At 34.8% G+C, this 12,073-nt stretch overlaps 2 protein-coding genes across 2 annotated transcripts; both read left to right on the top strand.

Moving 5' to 3' along the window:
• Positions 1 to 7,620: 7,620 nt before the first annotated feature.
• On the top strand, positions 7,621 to 10,205 carry LOC132902097 (uncharacterized). The gene is made up of 2 exons (XM_060945911.1): positions 7,621 to 9,736; positions 10,192 to 10,205. The coding sequence occupies exons 1-2, from the start codon at positions 7,621 to 7,623 to the stop codon at positions 10,203 to 10,205; spliced, it is 2,130 nt and encodes a 709-aa protein (XP_060801894.1).
• A 303-nt stretch (positions 10,206 to 10,508) lies between these two features.
• LOC132902077 (uncharacterized) lies at positions 10,509 to 11,601 on the top strand. The gene has a single exon (XM_060945858.1). The coding sequence runs from the start codon at positions 10,639 to 10,641 to the stop codon at positions 11,599 to 11,601; it is 963 nt and encodes a 320-aa protein (XP_060801841.1). The 5' UTR covers positions 10,509 to 10,638.
• Positions 11,602 to 12,073: the final 472 nt, after the last annotated feature.

Raw genomic sequence — 12,073 nt, 5'->3', positions numbered from 1 at the left:
TCAGTCCCTATATATTTGTTTAAAATTTACCTTCCGGGCGTCGAAACGTTATAACATTTTAAACATCTAACCAAAAATGATGAGAAAGGTAAGTAATTTTTATTTATTAAATTATTTTTCAACTATACGTGCTTCACACATCTAGATGAGGGATGATGTGGCAAATCAATTGCGCACTCTAAATGATGGATTTGTAGGATAGAGGTCGCGTTAACTACGCTCGTGCGAGCCGCCTGCATATGCGTTACTCTATGTTTGTAATAAATCGGTGTTTTTATCAAATATTTGGCCAACTTGTAAACAATCCAATGGTTATCCAATACGAGAATAGAGTTGGTCAATGTGTGTCAAATATGTTACTACAAAAAACGTGCGATTAAAGAATTTAATTCGTCAATTTCGACGTTCAAGTTGATAGTTTTGAGCATTAAACGAAAATTATCCTTTGATCATCGTGATCATCCTGGCGTTTAATTAACAACTTATATTTCGAAGAAAATCAATAATAATATCTTTGTATGTTTGTTTGTAATATCTTTATTGCATAGGAATTTACACAGTAACAAGAACATTTCTTATTTGGTATGTGTATTTTACGACAAAGATACACCGTTATTGCAAAATTCAAATTTGCGTGGCGTAAGACATTTTTGCCACTCATTGTCTACACATAGATGATTGATTGAACCTTGATTAAAGGCACGCGACGTTAAATTGTGATGCTACAAAAGTTTATTGAAACATAAATTAATGCTTAAAACTGACAACTATTCCATTTCTATCCACATAAATATATTTTAGGCCTACTGATATAAGCGGTAACCAAAGAAATGCTTTCGGTCAATTTAAGGTACTTACTCGTATATGAACTGTATGTGTATATAAGGGAGCATTCAAGGTAGCTTATCGCCACAGAGCAATGAATGTTGGGATGATCGTGTTTTGCTCTGTGTTTGCTACAGGGGTACAGTGTAGCCAACTCCTCAGTTTTAACTGTAGATTTACAGTTTTTCTTAATTTTACTATTTTCCTAAATATAGCTCATTCGATGAAAATTTCTTATGGAATTAGCGATCGAAAAATGTTAGTTACACCGAGAAAGTCACTAAAAATGAACTCCATCAAATCTAGAAACAGGTCAGACAGAAATTTAAAGGACTATAGTTTTTTGAAACCTATCTACAGATCTAACACTGGAGTTGGAAACACTGTCGCAGTAGGCGAGGACTGCACATTGCAGCCCCAAATACTGTATGAAATATTTCCATGCTACAAACATTGTTCGGATATCTCAATACTTGTATACGGTTTATTAAAATTCTGGTTTATTTTTTGAAACATTATTGTTAGAAATAAAATATTTCCGAAATAACAGCGTGTGTACCTTTAAAAAGTATTTAATTCCGTTTGTACCTACTAATGAGGTGGCAGTTTAATTTTTTTCCGTTTATAAATATGTGTATTCTTCATATATGCATTTCAAATATCAGTTCAAGAAAAACCTTCTATAATTTTTATTGTGCGATACATTTCTTTATTATTTTCATCGCATTAAGTTTTTGCCTGAAATTTATTATAAAACTTCACATCTAATAGCTTTCATACGGTCTGGCAGCAAAGGAAAAACATGTCTTCCAGCTGATTGTAAAAGTCAATCAAGAAAAAGTCTTATAAACTTGGGATTCTTCTTTTAGGTGAAAGGCTAGAAACCCGTGACTATCTGAATCTCAATTCATCATTAAGCCATCCAGTTGAACATAGCCTTTAAGTATTTTAGAGATCTGTCTGTAAGGGATAAAGACGTGAAATACTTATATGGTTGCAAGTTTATACCTAATAAATAATTACACAAACGTTCCAACTGACATGCAATAAAGTTTCAACTCCATACTATTTTTATACCTACTAAGTTTCCCCGTGTTTGAAGACACAATAAGAATGCACAGAAATGCAATGTAATATTGCAATTCACAGAAGATAGGTTTCCGTTCAATGTTTGTAGCAAGTGAATGCCATTGAACATTGCCGTTGCGAGTAATGTTAATATTTAGCGCCACAAAACAAAAAATTGTACGGAAATAAAGCTTTTTATATTATGGTGAATTTAGTACTAATTCATTTTCTTTTAATGGGAAATAAATGAATAAGTAGACATGAACTGAACTGAATCTGTGTATTTGATCCTATTTATTTATTTTCAGAGAAAGTTCTAGTTTTGTTACGAAATGTAAGTTGCATTAAGAATGAAGGTTTGCTATTGGCTATGCCTCTAGTTAAGTGTATAGGTAACTTCAACACAATTTTTTTCAACAGCACTTAAATAAGCTTCAAACAACGTAAATGCTGTTACTTATAGCATTGACATGTAAAATTAATAAGATAACCTGATTTATAGCTTCGATTCAATAGTTAATCATTCAGTTGCCTTAAAGTGATACAATACAATGCAATAACTCTCTAATGCACCAAAATAAATATCAGCAAATTCACAATTATGTATGAATAAAACCAGGATAAACGTAATCCGGTGGAATGTTGAATGGTTGTGAATGTTACGATTTAAGCAATGATTTCTTGCTGGACGACATATTTTGAAGCTTTATTTCTGTACCTGTTTTGTGGTAGCGATGTTTTATGCCCATTTATCGGAAATTTCCGAGCCGTCGCTATTACTCTCTTGAAGGCATTTCATGTCACATGCTTTTAAAATATTAAATCTGTGTGCCATTACCTTGAAACCCTATAGAGCTTTTGAACACCTCGTCTGAGTACCAATTAATAATCTATGTATATGTAAAAGAACGAAGTCCTATACAAGTATATAAATACGAGTACATATGTATGTATCAGTGTCTTTCATTTTTCACACAGGTGTCAGAATTTTTTTGAAGTTTTATTTTCCAGTTTTTTGATTTTTTTTAAAATTATATATATAGTACGAGTATGGTTATTTAGAAAACGCAAGTAAAATAAAGGATACTCGAAATAAAAGATATTTTAGCTAAAAATATCTAAATTTGAAAAAGAGTTGTGTTTATAATGCAATAAACAACTTGTTAGTTATTATATAAACCATTCCCTCATTTAAACGCGTTTCTAATTTTATAGCGGAATATAAAGTGTAACTTTGAATTGAGTAGACATCAAGCACTTTCAGTTTAACTATATGAGTTTTCTGTTGATATAAATCTAGTCTGCCATTTTATGCACAGAAAACTAACTGTAGAGAACGTAGCATTCGTTTAACCTGATGTTAACCTGATGATATCCTAACCCTAACTAATACTATAAATGCAAAAGTAAGTATCCATGTATATATATTTCTTTTCTCAATGTGGTTTATACTTGAAAGGACTTTCCGTAAATGAGCATAAAGCTATTTGCACATAGATTTACGAATATATGTATCGACAATTAATATATGTACTAGATTAATGTAATGCGACCCGCATCCCCTCCCATCCTCGTGTGATACGATGGTACGTGTTCAATCGTTATCGTGTATTCTTTAAGACTTCGCAGGCAAAGCCACGCGCAACTGCTAGTACACACAGCTTCAATAAAAAAATATACAACTAGCTTATATGTTTGTGAGCATGCAAAATACCGTATGTATCTAAACGTGGTATTGGGGACTAAATGGCTATTAATTCTGCCTATCACGTTAGAAATAAACAACTGAAATATGTGTGCTTTTTCAAGTTAAGTATTTCGCATACAAATCAAGTGTCGTTTTAAAAAAATCCACGAGGTTTTTTTGGGCGGTTTGATTCTCGAGCAATTTTGCATGGTTACAAAAATATAACGTGTATGTATTCTTTTAATTGATGCTGTGTGTACATTCGGCTATACTAGAGATCGATTCCAAGTATTAAACAGGACCTATTAACGTAATTAGTGTTAGAAGGAAAATACAAAGAATTTTATAGTTGTTTGTTGTAAATGTCAGTTTTAATTAATCTATTTTACAGAGAAATGTTTAATAAAATATCTTTATAAATATATAGTGGTGTTATTTTTGGATGTAAGTTTGTCCGGCCTTGGTTTCCCCGAGTCTGATGGAGGGTTTATCTGCGGGGTTAGTGATGTGCACACAAAGGTGGATTCATGTCAACTTAAGGCGCTTGCACACTGGTTATGAAATGTAAGTGCAAAATTACGAAAGCTAGGTACATAAAAAGTTTACTCTAGTTGCCACTTAGACACAAGCTAAAATACCTTTAGGCATATGCAATAACTCTTTTGGCAGTTGTTATTCTTAATATGATATTTAATTGAAGATTAATCACAAGAGAAGATGTAAGAAAAAGAAAAGATAAAAGTTATGGTCTTTCAGTAATTTCTTATTAATTAAAGAAGGGAATAACGAATCGAGCTAATTACATGACAAGATAAAAGGCAATTAAATTTATGGCACCACAATATACACCAAAAAAAGATCTTTAGGTTCTTACATTTTCAATCCTTTTTATTTCCTATGTATCTGTCCTTTAAGAACAGACTCGATTGATGCAACAATAATTGTTGCTTATGAATTACCTACATTACCTACTCCACCCAAATAAGCGTCCAACTTGCGCTATATTAAAATTACAAGACAAATTAATCTCGTATTTTCATTGTAAAATGGTCTTAATACGAAGGTTTACACCGAGCAGCGGGGCGCATTCCTCACGGAGCCCTCCGAACTATGTGACAGCAGATCATGGATGCATGCCGCCCAACAATTTTATACATGCCACACGAAACTTGACATTGCCAAGCAATAACACTGCATTTTTCATGTATTTCAACACGAATTTCGTGACAACGTAACCTAATTATCGATAAGCAATCTCGTAGGTACGCGTCAGTTATGATCGGAATTCTGAATTTCGGGTAATCTATGAGCAGATATTTTGATTACTTAAGTAGATGAGGCTGACATAGGCTGAGGAATTTAGTTCAAGATTCAAACGTATTACCTTTAAATTTAGGAGGATTTTGGAGTAAAGCTTCATATAACGTTTTTAGAATAAATTATTATAGCAAAGAAGAAAAATTTATAAAATGACAATGTGTGTGTAATGACTATATTAGTTTTGTTTCTTCAGACACAATTGAGCTTACTTACCACCTGTCTTTCTTTCTTTCTTTTCATATGTAGGTACATACATATAATCGCGTCTACATCTCTCGCAGGGTAGACAATCTTGAAAGAACTGATAGGCCACGTTCAGCCGTTTGGATTAGTGACAGAGTTCAGATTCCATCGCCTAAATAAAGAATCCCAAATTAATAAGCCTATCCCATGGAGAGAGATGGAGTGATCCTTTTCTAAATCTTTCTTTTCATTACCCCATTTTTTATCTCTCCCAGTATAATCGTTTGCGAATTTAAATTGTTGTTTTAAAATCTCGTGATGGTAACGCCAACCGCAAGATAAGGGTAGCATAACAATGATACATTTTCATTCTGAATTTAAAATTGTTAAACTTTTAACATCCGGCCTCTCTCACTTCATTTAATAAAAAACCTGTCCAGCCAATCATCTGTGTTTGACACTTTCAAAAATAAAGGTAAATCAACTGTCTTTGTTATCACATGCAAATAGGCTTATTTATACAGCGTTGTAATTAACGCTAATCCTTTTCGACGCAAAATTTCAACAGAATTAACCATTTCTGCTTCACTTTGATGACTTTCAGAAATTTCTTTTCGCATCTGTTATGCTTCGAGAGGCTTGCTTTTAAATTATTAGTTATAGATTAATTAATGTTCTAGGGGAAAATAAATACTTACCGTACCTATTTGGTTAATGAGATGGGTTATTTCATTGATTTTATTACTTTTTATATTCATTGCCTGTTTAGGCCCAATGATGTCCAAAGCCTTTGCCAAAATGTTAAAAACATAACGTCACTGTCATTTTTATTGTAAAAAAAATTTAATTCGACTTTTGGCGGCTTCACCAGCATTACGCGCCGTTTCTAAAAACTTGTAAACTAAACTTATCTTAATATACAAAATTGCAAGAAAATTGAGTATTTATTGGCTCCATTGTGTCAAGCGAAGACATATTTTGGTGGCCCATGAGGGGAACATTAAATACAAATTTATCACGCCAATCCTTTCACCTTTCTGATTATTCCGCTGACTATTTCAGCCATCTGCGGTTGCTGTGTGCTGGCAACAGTGCGCTGCCTGCAGCAGGCTCAGCCCTACCTAGGGGGTATTCACTACAGAGGGAGTATCAGCGTAGCGAGGAGCGTGAGCCAATTCTTTTATTTATTTACTATAATTTCTCGTTCTGATCTACATTGAATTTTGTGTTCTATTTTTTAGTTTACTTAATTTTATTATAAATTCATAATGCCTAACCCTGCTTCTGAAACTGAGTCAAGCAAAAACCAATCAAAGGATCTAAGAGAGTTATACATAAAACGGAGCTCAGTTAAAGGGCAAATAACAAAATATAAAAATTTTCTTTATAATGTTAGTCAGAACAAGGACTTATCCAATCTTGAACTTGCAGAACTATCTGTCAAATTGAGTAGGTTTGAAGCACTATCATTGCGTTTTGATGACTTGCAATCTCAGATTGAGGTTTTAAATTCTGATAATTTATCTCACGAAATTGATGAACGAGAAAATATTGAGCATGAGTTTGTTGTTAATATTGCAGCGTCAAAAAAATTAATTGATGATTATAATAAAGAATCTCAACGGTTTGAATCATCTTTTCATGAAGCGAGTGCTTTTTCATCCGGCCACAATGAAACATGTAATATCGGTTTTAAATTACCACAAATTCAAATTTCAAAATTTAATGGAACATATTTTCACTGGCTGGAATTTCATGATACATTTGAAAGTCTCATTCATAACAATAATCGAATTTCAGATATTCATAAGTTTCATTACCTTGTTTCCTACTTAGAAGGAGAGGCAGCACGAATAATATCCAACCTAGAAATATCATCAGCAAACTACTCGGAAGCATGGAAACTTCTTTGTGACCGTTACAACAATAAACGTTTGTTAACTAATCATCATTTAAATTCATTATTAAATATTCAGCCAATTACACGTGAGTCCGAGAAGTCACTACGTTTCCTGGTAGACCACATGACAAAAAATTTACGCGCCTTGTCCAGCTTAGGCCAACCTACAGATAAATGGGATATGTTACTCATATTCATGTTTTCATCAAAATTAGATAGCCAAACCTTAACTAAGTGGGAAGAATATCGGAATACACTGGAAGATATTCCCAATTTAAATAATTTTAAACAATTTTTAATAAATCGTGCAGATGTACTAGAGGCTATAAATAGAACTAATTACGACATTAACTCCTCAAACAAAGAAGCACCTACATTTGCACGTAGCCCTCAGTCTCAAAAGACAAATAGTACTAATAATAAAAATACTAAAAATATTTCCTATACAAAATCTTTTGCTAGTACTAATTCAGAGCGGACAAACGTATTTGTATGCATCATTTGCGGTGACAACCATCGAATTTATGATTGTGCATTTTTTAAGGCGAAGAGTGTCCAAGATAAATTAAGTGACGTTAAGAAATTTAAATTATGCTCTAATTGTCTTCGTCAAGGTCATCCGCTTAATGAATGTCGGATGGGACCGTGTCGTGAATGCAAAAAACGCCACAATACGTTGCTTCACGATCCTGACTCTAATAAAACTTCATCTACTACTGAATCTAATATCGCGGTAAACCATTCTTCACAAAATCAGCAACAAGTACTTTTGTCTACCGCACTTATAGAAGTTTGCAACCCAGTGACAAGGGCAACATCGAAGGTTCGAGCTCTCCTGGATTCAGGAAGCCAGTCTTCTTTTATTTCTTCTTCTCTTAAGGACGAGTTGGCATTAAACTCAACTCGTATAGATAATTTGCGAATTATAGGTATAGGCAATAGCAACTGCAATAATGTGACTGAGTCATGCACTATTAAAATTAATTATATAAACACGCCTTTTAGCGTTCAGTTGTCTTGTTTAGTATTAAACGAGTTAACTAGTGGACTACCTAAAACTCCCATTGATATCAAAACACTAAAATTGCCATCTTCTATAGTCTTAGCCGATCCTACATTTTATCAGCCTTCTAAAGTTGATGTATTGATAGGGGCTGATCTATTTTGGCATGTACTTGGGGGAGAACAAAGAAATTTAGGTCCTAATCTTCCAAAATTGCATAGTTCCAAATTTGGCTGGTTGATTTCCGGTCCTATATATACAAAAGTAAACTACAACTCCGTTCAATGTAATCACGCATCTGTTCTACAAAATGCAGACGATGAAATACATAGAATGCTTCCTATATTTTGGAATCTGGAAGAGGTTCCCAATAAAACTAAATTGAGCGATAAGGATAAATTTTGCGAAAAACATTTTTTACTTAATACCACAAGGCTAGAAAATGGTAGATTTTGTGTGAAGCTACCCTTAATAGATGAACCCGATTGCTTAGGTGATACTTACGCATTGGCTAAAAAACGTTTTATTAATTTAGAAAAAAGATTTAAACGAAATCCAACTCTTAAATTGGAGTATTCTAAATTCATTAATGAATACAAAATGTTAGGACATCTCACAGAAATAACAACTAAACCAAACATTTGTTATTTTCTATGTCACCACGCTGTACTCAAGGAAACCAGTGAGTCAACTAAATTAAGAGTGGTTTTTGACGGTTCAGCGCCATCCACATCCGGTTATTCTCTTAACGACATTCTTTTATCGGGACCCAACATACAAGACTCTCTTTTCTCCATCCTAGTTAGAGCTAGACAATACAAATACCTACTGACTGGCGACATTGAGAAGATGTATCGTCAGGTGGAAGTCACTGAACCTGATCGTGACTTACAATTGATACTATGGAGAGAAAAGGAATCTGATCCCATTAAAATACTGAAACTAAATACACTAACTTACGGCACAGCGAGTGCGAGTTATTTAAGTACTAGGTGTGTCTATCAATTGGGTGAAGAATGTGAAGATGAATTGATCAAAAATATAATTCAATCAGACTTTTACGTCGACGATTTGATAACTGGTTGTAATAATGAAATTCAATTACATTATATACAAAACAAAATTGCTAATGTACTGAGTTCTGGATGTTTTAACCTAAGAAAATACAAAAGTAATCTGCCCAGTCTAGTTCAAGATATCAATTCTAGTTTAAATTCGCAGGAAAGTCTAATGTTTAGCGAATCTACTAGTACCCTAGGTTTAGGCTGGAACCCGGTTAATGATACCCTACATTTTCCTACTATTGATATTCCACAAAATACAGTTGTTACTAAAAGATTTATTTTATCTCAATCATTCAAAATTTTCGATCCACTCGGGATCCTTAGCCCATTTATAATTATTCCAAAGATAATGCTACAAAAACTATGGCTAAACAAAATAGATTGGGATCAGTCCGTTCCAAAGGACATAGAAATGTCTTGGAACAGCTTTCAGAACAATGTACCTAGTTTACGTAATTTACATATACCAAGATTAACTTTGAGTGATGATGCTCTAGAAATTGAAATGCATTCATTCAGCGATGCCTCACAACATGCTTACGGTGCATGCGTATACATGCGATCTATAAGCACTAGCGGTACAGTCACCGTAAGATTGTTGTGCGCAAAATCTAGAGTAGCTCCAGTGAAACCCACGACGATGCCGCGTCTCGAATTGTGTGCTGCTTTGTTGTCTGCGCGACTGTGTAAATCAGTAACAGATGCACTTAAATACTCACCGTCACGGATCATTCACTGGTGTGACTCAAGCATCGTTCTAGCATGGATTCGTAATGATCCTAACAAATTAAAAACTTTCGTTGCTAATCGAATAATCGAAATAACGGAACTTACTGTACCTTCGTCCTGGCGCTATGTTCCAACTGATCAAAATCCGGCTGACTTGATCTCCCGTGGCGTAAATGGGAATCAGCTAATGTCAATAAATTTATGGTGGAAAGGCCCAAAGTTTTTATCTAAACCTGAATCACAATGGCCTTTGTTAAAAGGTTACAAAAATTGTAATTTGCCAGACATTGAGGTCAGGTGTAATACAATTATTAATATTTCTGATCCAATAATCAAATTTGAGAATTTTTCTAAATTGAATAAATTAGTACGAACATTTGCATTCGTAAAACGTTTTATCAACAATGTCCAGCATCCCCAAAATAAATTTATTGGTAGCTTAAGTGTAGAAGAATTAAATAATTCATTTTATATATTATGTGCCCTAGCACAACGTGATTCATTTAAACATGAATATGATACATTGGTAAAAAATAAACCATTGCCCAATAAATGTAAGATTTTGTCACTATCGCCATTTCTTGATCATAATCACTGCATAATCCGCGTTGGTGGTAGACTGGATGCATCTGACTATTCTTATGAGAAAAAACACCCAGTTCTGCTCCACTCCTCTCATCATTTCACAAAATTATTCTTTGAACATGAACATATTCGTAACATGCATGCTGGTCCACAGCTATTGTTGGCTGTGGTAAGAGAAAGAGTTTGGCCAATAAATGGTAGACGCTTAGCCAGACGAGTGGTTAATAATTGTGTGCGTTGTAAACGTATTGCAGGCAAAACTTTGAGTCCTAAAATGGGAAACCTTCCTATTCAAAGAATTACTCCAGATCATCCTTTTTTATCTGTGGGCATGGATCTAGCTGGACCCTTCTTAATTTTAAATCGACGAGGCCGCGGTAGTAAGCTCATTAAATGCTACCTTTGCCTATTTGTGTGCTTACGCTATAAATGTGTTCACTTAGAGGCTGTCAGTGACTTATCGAAAGATGCCTTTCTGATGGCTTTTCGTAGATTCATAGCTCGTAGAGGAAGGCCAGTGGAAGTATTTTCCGATAACGGACGAAATTTCGTTGCTGCGGCCAAGGAAATCGGTCAATTTTTAAAGCAAAATTCGGAACCAATTGTTGAGTTTGCAAGTCAAGAAAATATTAAGTTCATTTTTAGTCCGGCATACGCTCCTCACTTCGGTGGTATTTTTGAAGCCGGGATAAAATCCGCGAAACACCATATCAAACGTATACTAGGTAACAGCCACCTAACATTTGAGGAGATAACAACATTGTTTGCGCAAGTTGAAGCCATACTAAATAGCCGTCCCTTGTATCCTCTATCATCCTCTCCTAACGATTTCCTCCCACTTTCTCCTGGACACTTTCTTATTGGAAGACCGTTGGTATCGCTGCCCTCTCCAAATTTGCTTGATTGCAAGGAGATCACATTAAGAAGATATGAACGCTTAGAGAAACTCCGCCAGCACTTTTGGAACAAATGGCAACGGGAGTATATTTCTGAATTACAACAAAGAAGCAAGTGGAAAACTAACTGCGATAAACTACAAATCGGTGACATGGTACTCATACAAGAGGACAACATACCACCTATGAACTGGAGACTTGGTAGAGTCTCCCGACTATTTCCTGGGAATGATGGAGTCTGCAGAGTAGCGGACATTGACACCACAAGAGGATCCGTACGAAGAGCATTAGTTCGGCTGTGCCCGCTGGTGGCACCTGAAGCAGATGATCAACTCGGTTGAAAGAACTCTTTCAACGGGCGGGAAGATTGCCAAACATTTGTTTTTAATGATACTCGTAATTTGAGGCGTCCGAAAATAGCAGTACTATCAGATAGGACGTATGATTTTTTTTTTATAGTAGACTCTTTAAAGCTGGTTTTTACTGCGTACCTACATTAGATATCTGTTAGAATAAGAGTATTTTACGTTATAGGAACTTGTGCCCATGCATTGAGCCCCACCGCCTACACCGTTGATGGCTCTAATGATGCAAAAACGTCCAAAATGATCCGCAATAGTAACCACCAGAGTTAACAGGCTCAGAACAGTCATTTGATAGTTCAGCAAGTTTAATAATAGAGCGTTTATGTCAATCATAGCACACGTACAAGTTATCGATTGACATGGAGGGTTCACAGTCCAGCGGTAGATATTATTCCAGCTCGATGACCAAGCTAGTGAGGTAATACCACTTGTTCTGATCTCATACATA

The sequence above is a fragment of the Amyelois transitella genome, chromosome 9 (assembly GCF_032362555.1).
Source record: "Amyelois transitella isolate CPQ chromosome 9, ilAmyTran1.1, whole genome shotgun sequence".
NCBI lineage: Eukaryota > Metazoa > Arthropoda > Insecta > Lepidoptera > Pyralidae > Amyelois > Amyelois transitella.
This window is presented reverse-complemented; position numbering and strand designations above follow the sequence as displayed.